This window comes from Simochromis diagramma, unplaced genomic scaffold (genome assembly GCF_900408965.1).
Source record: "Simochromis diagramma unplaced genomic scaffold, fSimDia1.1 OVJJ01000753.1, whole genome shotgun sequence".
Classification (NCBI taxonomy): Eukaryota; Metazoa; Chordata; class Actinopteri; order Cichliformes; family Cichlidae; genus Simochromis; species Simochromis diagramma.
In genome coordinates, this window is record NW_024387523.1 from 2,417,897 (window position 1) to 2,430,339 (window position 12,443).

A 12,443-nucleotide genomic window follows, 5' to 3' on the forward strand; every position below is an offset into this window, starting at 1 on the left:
TTGGTTTTTGCGTTTTGTATTTTTGAGCTTGCAGTTAATTCTGGAAAGAGTTTTTTTTTTAAACATAAGTCATCTACACTCATATGTCGTGTGACTATGAATCAGTCAACTTTTAAAATGTTAAATGTCTTTGTGCCATATATAAACATCATTTCTAAAATAATTTGCACATCTGGCATAGTTGTAGAGACAGTAGCTAACATTAGGCTTCAGTCACACAGGATTTGAGACAATCACCAGTTGCCAAGGGAAAAATGTGTGTGAAAAAGGTGTGTAACCTCTTTGGCTGCTACACATTTGCAGCGCTCGCCTGTGGAAGCCGCCATCCTGTCCGCAGATACTTGCAGAACAGTAGTGAAAACAGACAGTACAGACTGTAAAGTAGAACACTGGAAAACTGCAATGAAAGATTTATTTTAACAATGTAAGAATACTAAAGTGACTTGAAATTTATTTCCATATTTTATAGGCACACAGCTGATGGCTTTGAGCTTTTATCCACATTCACTTTGCCAAATAAAGAAAGTACGTTGGTCAAATTCAGTAAATCGGGTGTCCAGTTATACAATGTTGCATTTTCCCTTTTCCCCACCAGGTTTGGACATACAACATCCATCCAGTGTCAATTCACGAACCTGTCACGCACTTAATTCACACGCAGCTTCTAACTATCGTCTGACCATCTTTAATAATTTATCTAATTCTACTCCTGTTGACGCCACCACCAGCTGCTTGGGAAAAATTAGAACGGTAACAATACTAACCACTGAAATGATTTCATTTCAAAATGTGAAATAAACCTGAAGCTACTAAAAAAAGCCAGATTGTGGTTTTTACAGCTGAAGGATGAGAGGTTGGTGTGTGCAAATGTAAAGCCGTTCCTTTAAAGCAGGGTTTAAAGGTTCCCTTCTCATCCTCCAGTGCGTTATAATGCATGACTTGTAGATAAATGAAATGAGTGTACAGTAGAGTGCATTCTTCCCTTGCTTTTGCCAAAGACCACATAAAGTGTTGCCATGGGCCAACTTTTTCTCGTGCGCCCCCACTTTGAGAACCCTGGCTTTACATTAATGTAAGAAAATCAGCTGATGAATAAAATTAGCAAGTTACAGCACTTGTTTTTCATGCAGTTTTTGTAACTCAGCCATGTAAACACCCATTTCCCCCTCTGCTCCCATGATCCCCTTAAGCAGAATTAATGGATTCTGTAGATTCTTGAGTGCCGACTCAACGATTCCTCCAAGGCAAAAGAAACAGTTGCTGTGACTTGAAATCCTAACATGTGATGATGCAAAAGCCCTGAGAGTGAAGATATGTAAAGTTAGGACAATGATCAGTTAACCCAACGTGTGTCATGGTTGGTTACATGCTCGCACACCCACTCGCCCCAAGCAGGATTTAATCCTTTGGCGCACACACGCGCACACACACAGTTTATTGAGCAGGACTTTGGCTTCTCCTTTCCTTTGTGTCTGCAGATTTTTTCAAACAACTCCACCAAACTGAATGTGAGTATCTGCAGCGATGCATATTCTGAGTTTAACGATGAAAGTATTTAAAAATTGTAAAAAAAAGTTTGTTTTCATTATGCTCATAGCCATTTATTCAGAATAGTTTATTTTGAGACTATTTGACTCTTTTTTTTAATAATAATAATGTGTTCATAAGGTAAAGGAACAAATTCAGGGACTTGGAGAACTGTCTTTTGTAGCACTGGTTTCAAACTATTACTTTACAGTTTCTTTGATCAGTGTCTCCACTGCATGACGTTTCTGTTTAAATAAACAATGCACTGGTCAGATGTTTTCTCAGGTTATGTAATAGATCACAGTGCGGTAGGTGGTCGTGTTTTGTTTGCTGTATGTTTCATATCTGACGCAGATTGAAGCCAGACTATTTAAACATCTTCTTATACGCTGCACTTTGCATGTAACTTGTTCCATCTCACAGAAGTGACTGTCTGAATAAAACAATGGCTTATAGCACAGCAATGAAAAGATAAGCTCCTTAAAATAGGAGTAAACATTAGCCCAGTAGTTAAGTGCTGGACCTTTACTGGGATGCTTCATGATGGTGACACATTATCAGATCTGGGATCTTAAGGTTTTATTCAGTTTAATTATTTCCAGTTCTTTGCAGATGGAATGACACAGCTAAGCCAATAAAGTATTTTCTCCATGAGAGCTATCGGAACAGTCAAATAAACATAAAAGGTCACGCATTACTTTAACTGGAAGCACTGGTTGCCAAGTTTGATCCTAATCAGAACCTCAAACCATAAAGTCTTAATACTTTATGGTTAAACTTTTTGTCCCCACCATACACCATTTTTCAGCCTTTGGCTCTCGGAGGAGGCGGACGCACTTTTCTCCTCTCCCCTATCTTTCCTGCTAGTTCTTATGTCCTTGTCTAGTCTCGTGTCTTTTTTGTATTACTTTCCCTGGAACACTCTCTCACAGTCTGTGTCTAAAACCTAAAAGAGAATTATGGATTTGATCAACTGGTCTCTGAATGCTATTGACACCCTTTAACGAGAAGTCTGGGCTCGGGAGAACCCGAGTGCCCTGGAGGGACTTTCCTTGCCGGATACACGATGGACGGGTGGCAGAGGATCGTGTGCCTGGCGGGACTGTCGATCGAGGACGCTGAAGATATCTACCTATTCAGAACCATGATAACAGGGTTCTTGCTGATCGGAGCTGGCTTGGCCCTGGCTTATCGGAGAATTAAGAGAGCGGAACCGGCTGTTCAAACCCCCACAAGGCTGCCCGCTGGGATTGGAACGACAGGTGCGACTTCTCAGAAAGGGCTCACTGAAGGCAGCATGGTTAAGAGCGTGGAGGCGCTTATGACTGCAGTGAATGCTCAGAATAACACCTTTGAGCGTATGTATGTTGGATTACATCAGGAAAGAATCAACTCAGAACAACATCTCTGGGCGGAGCTGGATTACACCTCGGATCAGTTGGCTGCGGTCGTGAGGTCTCAGAATCTGCTATGTGAGCAAAAAGAGTGACAAGACCACAGAATCGACGGCTAATAACATCAAGGAGAAGCTCGCAGCTATTAACGGGAGACTGAGAGACCAGTGTCGGAGTGTTAAAAAACAGCTTGAAATTCTCAATTACCATCATAACCCGGCTACCCCTTCGGCGCCGGCTCAAGGCTGGAGCCGAACAACAACTCCCTGATAACGACTGTGTTGAGTCTGTTCCTTCCCATTCCCTACAAGGCCACCTGGGTTGGCTGGAAGACCGTTTACTTAGCCTGGCAGGGCGAAGGACACTGTCTCAGCTGAACTATGGACACGCACACACATACATATACTGATACTGATAAGCACTCACCGACGCATCACGCTCCCTACCCCGGATCCAACGCCACCTCCAACGCTTACCTCCCCCATGATGTGGACATCGGGTCAGCTGGAGACGCAGTCGAAAGATTGTAGCGGTCCCAGATCAGATGTACACACTGGAACTCTTTCCCATGTTGCTTGTCTGTGTTTATTGTGTTATGGTGTGTTGATACCTGTGCATTCCTGTATTATCCTTTTGTGTTGCACATTTCAATGTTGTTTTTTTCCTCGCTACCTGGCCTGACCTGTCTCCCCAATGTGATGTTTGTATTGTCGGCAAGGTCTGTCATCTCGGTTGTGGGCAAAAGACCTGCAACTGACAAATAAAGGCTATCTCATCTCATCTCATCTCATCTCATATAATAAACTCTGATGGAGTTCAAATGCATTTAGTTTATGAACCTCAACACCTTAAAGCTTGCCTGTGAAAAACAGCAAAACCTCTTTTTCACAAAGCCAGGCGACAAATAAAAGGAAATGTATGACATTTACAGTAAGACTTTATTGTAGCTCTGTTATGCTGAGGGAGGCATTTGCATCTTTAAATGTAAGGCGGGGTTTATCCACGAGGGTGCATCACAAAGGCCACAGAAGCCTGCTAATTAGTGCTAAGTAACAAACTAAAATACAAGACTAAAAAGCATACATGTATTAGTCCATATTATATTAACTTAATGAAAAATGTTCTAAAAGACACAAACACATTCAACAGGTCCAGCTCAATAAGTGCAATACACCAGTTCGGTCAAGAAAGCAAAGGTCCCAGTTTCAGACTTCATCAATATCCAAATAAATAGGTTATTCAAAAATCGCCACTGTTATAGTTGTTGTGATGAGGAAAATTAGGCACAGAGGCCAAAATCACTGTGTCTTTCAAAGTTTGTTTCTCTGGACATTGGCTGGTTTTTCAGTACAGTCCTAGACCTTTGATGCATTCATGCATTAAAGAAAAAACACACATCAAAGGATGAACCAGTGACTTGGCTTTGCAAAACAGCCAAGTTAGCAAAGAACCATTTTAGCTTGTATCTTTAGGCACTTAGTTACTAGCAGTTCTCATTTCTTTACTTGAATCTATGAAATATCAACAACACAACAGAGACAAAATAGCATTATGGTACCAAAGAGCAATTAGATGATCAGTGCATCCTTTCAAGCAAAACCTTTGCACAATACTGCATGACACTGTATAAGAGCTATAGTTTAACATTAGAGGATATGGGGACAATTCTGAGCTAGGCTGAGGTGTTTACTACGGTAACTGCAGTTTTTGAGAGGTTCCTTCCTCATTTTATTGGGTTTCTTTCATTAATAATGTTCTTTGTGTAGAGTAAATCATCAATATATACATTATATGGTATCTATATCATTTATAATATGAGTGATCACAGATATTCTTACAACATTTCAGAATTTTAGATGCTGAACCCAGAAAACATTTAAGAGCGATTTGAGGTCTATTTGTTAAAAAAGCTAGAATGAAACACAACAGCTAATGTTCTGAGTCATCAAATTTTATTGTTAAATATGAGATTTCATTATAAATAAAATAAGTAAGGTCTACTTTAAACATCTTGTTTGTCTCATTCTAGCAACATGTCCCTTCTCACTCACCTGTTGGCATGTTTGTTCGGTATGGGCTCCTGGGTCTCCATCAACGGTCTGTGGGTGGAGCTGCCTCTGATTGTCCCCCAGATCCCAGAGGCTTGGTACCTGCCCTCCTACCTCTCAGTCATCATCCAGATGGCCAACATCGGGCCTCTCTTCGTTACTCTGATGCATCGTTTCCGACCAGGCACCCTGAACGAGAGAGCTGTCATATATGTGATCATCGGCCTGGGCACTGTAGCAACTTTCCTGCTGGGATTCTTCTGGAAGGAGACTGTGGTTGTAGCAGGTGTGGCTCGCAGCGTGCCTCTCCTTGTTTTAACTTTCTTCCTCGCTGCTGTTGACTGCACTTCCTCCGTCACCTTCCTGCCCTTCATGATGCGTCTCAAGTCTCAGTATCTGACCACCTACTACATCGGGGAGGGTGTGAGTGGCCTGCTGCCGTCTCTTGTGGCTTTGATCCAAGGTGCAGGGGTCGTCCACTGCATAAACAGCACACAGTCTGTGAACTACACCCTCAACATTCCCAACGGTTCTGTGACCTCTGACCTCCAGGCCCAGTATCAGCCTGCAAACTTCTCGACTGAGGTGTTTTTCTTCTTCCTCAGTGCCATGATGCTGGTGTGCCTGGGGGCTTTCCTGCTCCTGAACTACCATCCATCTGTGGCCAGGGAGCAGCCAAACAGCAGATACACCAACGGAGTGAAACAAAAAACAAAAAACAGGGAGTTGGTCGAGCAGAAGCCAATGATGGATCCTTACAGACCAGAAAACCAGAAGCCCAGAAGCAGCTTTGGCACCGGCTCTTACAGCTGGATGGAGGTGTTTTATATCTTTGGGATTCTGGCCTGGGTGAACGCTCTGAGCAACACGGTTCTTCCCTCGGTGCAGTCCTACTCGTGCATGCCGTACGGGAACAACGCCTACCACCTGTCGGCCAGTTTAGCTGCGTTGTCCAACCCTCTGGCATGCTTCATCGCCATGTTCTTACCAATCAGGTAAGTGTGCCATTGGCAATTTTAACAAGGTAAATGCTAAAATAATAATAAACCTTCAGCAATCTTTCATATTCTCCATAGTTTTTAATGCAAAAATAATGGATAAAGAAAATGTTTGAATAAAACTTGCTTAAACCCTCTTACAGGAGACACTTTTATATTTTTCTAATGCTATTTAGCTTTTTCTCTGTTTAAGCACAACTAATGTCACATTCCTTTATAGTTCATCTGGCCCCTCCCCCACAGCTTCACATGTTTGTGCCACATTATATCAACCTTAGAGCATCTGTAACTGCAGTCGGGATGTCATTTGTTTCATTTCACAGATCCCTGCTGTTCATGGGAGCCCTCACAGTGATTGGCACTGGAGTTGGAGTTTATATTATGATCATGGCAGTGCTGAGTCCATGCCCACTGCTGGTTAATGATACCTCAGGTGGTGTTATCATTGTGAGTGCACTGGTAGACTTCTGTTACTCAAACAATTCACAGTGTTTCCTGTTGGGAGACAAGTTGCACTTCTTTACCTTGTGATAAGCAGAAACACAGCAGCACTCACCTACTTCTGTTCCACAGGTGTTGGCCTGGGTCCTCTTTATTCTCACCCTGTCCTATGTGAAGGTGATTATTGGGGTGATCCTCCGTGATGAAGGCCACAGCGCCCTCGTGTGGTGCGGAGCTGTAGTGCAGCTGGGCTCTCTGCTGGGAGCTGTGACCATGTTTCCTCTGGTCAGTGTGTACGACTACTTTTCATCCGGAGACCCGTGCAACACAAAATGCTCCTGAAGTCACAAAGAAGACACTGGAAACAGACTCAGTAATGACTCGCATGTTTGTGAGTGAAATGAGAAAAATCTGTTTATATATTCCTGCTTTTGCTGTGATCCAACGAGTACATGTATGCATGTATTGAGCCAGATAAGTATGATGTTCATTTATGTAATTTGAACAGCTTTAGATCAACGTGGGACAGGTCAACAGTGCTAGTTAGTCTGAGTTAGTCTGAATCCCAGAATCTTATTTCAGTTAGTTTGGCTGATCTTCTGTCTGATAACAGCTTTGGGATTTTCACATGTTCTGGAGCATGAGCAGTGCGCTATAAATTATGTTTAAAAGTGGGGACAATAAGAAACTTTGAGCCATATTAAATGGGGCAACTTAGGCACAATCACCCAGAAGTGCGTACGGGCGTTCTGCAGGTGATCCATCCACTAATTTAAATAATAACCATTATTTTGCTGACTGCAGCGCAAATTTGCAACCAAAAGCCAGCAGACCTGATGTGTGAGCAACTTATCTGCGAACCATCTGGGTGAACTCTTCTGCTACAAACTGTTGGGCCTGTGTGGACCTGGCCGTGTGTACTGTAACAGCTGATCTGAATGCTGTGTAGATACATCATGCAAATGACGTATGATCAGGTACTTATTAAAGTCACTATTAGATACCGTAACCCACAGACAATCTATCACACTGACACAGCTCTATTATCAGCAGCATTTTGAGAGACATTTCAATTTTGCATGTGAGCGGTGTGATACGAGAAAGAAGTCAAATAAAATGTGTGGGAAGTGCTGAAAGAAGAAACACAGAGAATTTCTTATTGTACACTGATTTTTTGTAGGTCAAAACCAAAAACACTGCAAATCCACTGGCTGGCTGTAAAAGCCAACTTAGCTGTCTCTGAAACAAAATGCATCTATTGCAGGTGTTTGGGATCCTCCTGTTTAAACCATTCAGTCATGCCAGTTATAAACACCTTTTAACAATGAAGGAGGGTTTTTTTTTTTTTGCAGGAGCAGAGCACCAATAGAACTGCTCCTGTGTAATTAAAGGAGTAAAGTTAGTCCCAAAGAAATGGAACTACATTTACTGTTTCAGTTTGTGGTTTTAGTGCAGTGACTACTGTAATGATTAAGCAATGTAACATTTTATTGGTTTTTAATAAGATGTTTTAATCATGCTGTGTACAATATTACATAAATAATATAATTATTACATTAAAGCAACAATTTTTTTTAAACTTTGCTTTCACCTCTTTTCTCAGCAACCTGCACATGACCTGATTTTTATTTATTTTAAGTAAACAACTCATAAATACAACATGATTCTTACAACCTACACTTAAACATCGGCTCCTCTAAATTTACGTGATATTCTCAAAACAGCAAGCAAAGCAGAAGGAATCAACACACAGTTTCTTGTGGCCATTTTCATGTGAATGTACAGGAACAGCACAATATTACTTCTGTTCTATTAAATATTATACCACTGCACAAAGTCATTTATGAATATAGACAGTACTAAAATCTGATCATTCAGCTTTCCCTCTCTACTTGTCAAAGTCAGCAGCACACAGTATTAGTACAGATCAGGCTGTGACATAATCAAATAAAAAAAAAAAAAGAACATTTATGGTAAACAGCAACTCTGAAATTCATCCTGTGTTACTAACAGACAAAATATTTTACCCCACATGGTGTAATGTGTATTATAATATATAAAAAACAGTTAAACAGCACACAGTTCATTAAATAGTTTAAAGAAGGCCTCCTATTGAAAACAAATCTCTGCATTTGCTAACAGAAAGCCATTTCTAAATAAGGAGCTGAGACTATTTCTTACAGCTCCTTGCTTTAGCTAACCTCTGTGTTCATCTTACTCTATCCTTAGCATCCTCCTCTGTAACAGCCTTCTCCATGTCCCTTTTCACTGCACTGAATCTTCTGAGGTCTTCCTATTTTTCTCCGGATGGATGGATGGATGGATAGATAGATCTATCTTTATTAATCCCTCAATCCCTTGGGTAGGTTCCTCCAGGAAACAGCCTCTCTATTTTGTCTCCAAAGCACTCAAACTGAGTTGTCTGAAATAATTATTAATCTTTTCCATTCTGCTTACTCCTGTAAACCAAACCATAGCAGGTCTCACGACCATCTTTTAAACCTCTTTCACTCTTGAAAGTTTCCCCTTTCATCTCTAACACTCATTTCCACCCACTCCACGCTGCCTGCACTCCCATCTTCATCCATCTAGTGCCCATTGCTTTGGATGGTTGACCTCAGGTATTTAAATGTATCTACTTTCACTATTTTTTCTTCCTTGCATCTTTACTGTTATACCTATCTCCCTCCCACACATCTATCTATCTATCTATCTATCTATCTATCTATCTATCTATCTATCTATCTATCTATCTATCTAAATGCCCTTAACTTGAGTTTAAATGACCAGAATGGACTGATAGACAGTCATCTGGCTTTCATTTCTCTCTTTAAGCAGAGGCGCAGCTTCCTTTGGGTTGACAGGTAAAACAATGGATGTCCGAGACTTGCAATAGACACTAATATTATACACAGAGGTATTAGTGAACAATCATATGCAGGTTGGTGCAGATAGATGAACATTTGCAACATGGTTGCTGGAATATAACATGACAAGTTGATGAATGTGGTAGCCCGGATGGTTAGGAAGGCTCTTTTCTTGGCAGGATGCAGCTCATCTTTTTCTGGTGCTGATTTCATCAGCGTTATCAAGATGTTTCTGTTGTAGTAGATCATCATTGTGCAACTGAATAACACCAGAAAACGTGGGATAGCCCTTAATACCAGATCTGTCTGAGAGGGGATATTAAATAGATTACTTATGAAAACAGTAACTGCAGTAAGGAGCCACACTGTCAGAGCACACATCTCCCTGAATTTGTATTTATTCAGCAGATGGTAAGATGTGGGGTAAACCACAGCAACGTATCTCTCCATGCATATGAAAACCAAACTTGATGCGCCTCCTGTTTGTGTGTAGGTAAGCAAAACCTTGAGCAGGTTTATCTGGTACTGTGGCAGCAAAAACAGGAAAATTAAATGAACGAAGGATATAAAATAATGCACAGTGTGGAAGATAGCTAAATTACAGTTGAGGATATCTATAGCCTTCTTGGATGTGAAGATGATCCACAGCAGTTTCCCTACCACTGCTTCCCCGATGATAAAAGTAAAGATGTCAATCACTGAGAGCATCGCTATTTGAGTAGGTGCAAAAAGACATTGGTCAGCTTTGCTGGAGTTGAATGTGGCATTGCTGGATAAATTCTCCATCTTACCAGACTGCAGTTGAAAACAGAGAGAAAAGAAAATCAGTGAAAAGCTGCCAATAGAGGTTTAAAGATTCAAATGTTTTACATGTCCACTCACCAAACACTATTAGGTACACTATGTAGTTGAAACCTCCTCCCTCTTCTCCTTCCCTTTAGCACTGCCTTAATTATTATAACAATTATTATAACAAGGCATTTTTGCCCAGAGGACTGCCGCTCATTGGATATCTTTTCATTTTCAAACTATTCTCTGTAAATTCCAGAAATGTTCATTAGGAAAGACCAGCAGACCAGCGTGTCTGGCACCAGCAACTATGCATCATTCAGAGTCATTTAAATCACCTTTCTTCTCAACTTCAGCAGATGGTCTTGATCATTTCGACGTGCCTAAATGTATTGAGATGCTGGCATGTGATTGGCTGACTAGATATCTGCGTCAACGAACAGTTAAACAGGTGTACCTAATAAAGAGACCAATAAGTCTATATGTTGTAATATAAATGCTAGGGTATTATATAAATACAGAAATGCCTACTGTATAATAAAATGTGTTTTAATCATTTACATTTTTATATTTTTGGATACAGTTTCAACTTAGTTGTCCTACCAGGAAATTAAAAAAACATATGCAACTTTATTTATTGATTTTGATCTTCAAAAAGATAAAAAAAAAAAAGAGAAGAGAATCTTTACTGTACTAACGGAGTTTTCAAAACACAAGCATTTTTGAGAATCAGTTGTAACATTGTGACCTTAAAAATCTGTGTATTATTAACTTTTTCTTTTAAAATAAGGCTTAAATAAGAAGACGACAACAGACATGACATGAAATGACATTTATGAATATAATCAGAAAACAAAATAACACTGAAACTCAAAGTCTGTGCTTACCAGGTGTGTAAAGCTGCTGCTTGAAGGCCGACAAAAATGACAGACTTTGCAGCGCACACAGTACAAATGACACCTGATTTCCCTAAAAGGCGACAAGTGGGTTAAAGGCAGCCAAGCAAAACACGTCCTGATTTTCCTACTGGCAAAGTGTGAAGGATGTTCGTGACGGTACTGGCTGTGACATTCTCAAACATAAAGGAAAAACAAATGTAAAGAAACCAGCAGCTGAGCGCTGAGATTTATTGTGTTAGGCAAAGCAGAAATCCCACAGACCACAAGGTGTCAGTGTGGACCATAACTGAGAAAGAAATCCTGCGCGCTGCACTGACAGCACTATAAGGAGCACACAGGTTATCACACAAGACTCAGAACAGTACTTTTCTTTTTCTTTCTGAATATACATTTTACGTTGCTGCATCACAAATGTTTCTGCTTTGGAAATGAATGGTTATGTTATTTATTTATTTTTAGCTCCAATCAAACACATTTGTTAATGAAGAGCAGATACTGGTTAACACTGGACGAGTCAGGGAGTTAATGGTTGCAGGATTGATTTCTGCTTTCACACAAGAGCTCTGATAATCCCAAGAACAGTTAGTTGTTGTAAAAAGTATCAATATTTTTCTTTTCCTCTTTTTTTCTGGTTATATCGTGTCACTTTATATTAATGATGTTTCTCTGTTAGTGTGATAAATGTAGCCTATATGAGAGATGTAGCCACTGTGATTTTAACATCTCTGTTTCCATATCAGATTTTCAGAGCCAGACGAAATCATGCTTGGATGGTTGTTCTAGTATTTTATGTCCCCATTACTTTGCAGGTATCTGTTAATGTGCATCGCTAACCGAGCTTACTAAAGTTAGGGGGTAATTTCCCGTATATAATGTACATAGCATGCTAGTGAACATGTCATGGTCACTTTTGGATCAAGAAAATGAAGATAAATGAAGATACATCAGCTATAAACTTAAAGTTCAGACTTCAAAATGGACAAAGTGATGACTTCACAGTGCCAGCATCCACCTTTTTATACAGTCAATGGTCAGGTTTCTCAAACTTCGGCCGAAGGAGAAAGGAGCTTTTCTCTTTATTTTCACCTTGACCTTTATAGTCCTTATAACCTTCCTAACACTGATGAATACATCTGTTGGTAAGAAATGCCACCGCAATAATGGCTAAACAGCTATGAACCAGTACATCGATGATGCAGACATTAATCTGGAACATTTTCCTTGTAAAATAACAAAAAAGGTCCTCAGTCATACGTTGGCTTCCTAAACTGGCACTCTCAAAACTTAAGAAGTCAACGTCTAAATGTTAACTCACCGAGGGCTAGAATCATCCAGGCTTCCACCCCACACTACAAACACAACCGCCGAATTTTGGATTCAGTATGTAAAATAAACACTGCATTTGGTTGTTAGAACTAAAATAAATACAATAAAAAATACTGCGAGTTGGCAAAAGTACTCGTTTGAATCACGAACACCC

General features: G+C 40.3%; 1 protein-coding gene across 1 annotated transcript; it reads left to right on the forward strand.

Moving 5' to 3' along the window:
• The first annotated feature begins 3 nt into the window (after nucleotides 1–3).
• si:ch73-196l6.5 (riboflavin transporter 2) lies at nucleotides 4–7,520 on the forward strand. Its single transcript, XM_040021116.1, has 4 exons — nucleotides 4–1,508; nucleotides 4,951–5,964; nucleotides 6,291–6,414; nucleotides 6,541–7,520. Exons 2-4 carry the CDS (start codon nucleotides 4,955–4,957, stop codon nucleotides 6,748–6,750), a joined length of 1,344 nt encoding a protein of 447 aa, XP_039877050.1. The 5' UTR covers nucleotides 4–1,508; nucleotides 4,951–4,954; the 3' UTR covers nucleotides 6,751–7,520.
• Nucleotides 7,521–12,443: the final 4,923 nt, after the last annotated feature.

Coding starts and splice junctions, on each gene's coding strand:
- si:ch73-196l6.5 (XM_040021116.1), top strand. CDS start 4,955: ATGTCCCTTCTCACTCACCTGTTGGCATGTTTGTTCGGTATGGGCTCC. Junction 5,965..6,290: donor GCCATGTTCTTACCAATCAG/GTAAGTGTGCCA, acceptor TTCATTTCACAG/ATCCCTGCTGTTCATGGGAG. Junction 6,415..6,540: donor CCTCAGGTGGTGTTATCATT/GTGAGTGCACTG, acceptor TCTGTTCCACAG/GTGTTGGCCTGGGTCCTCTT.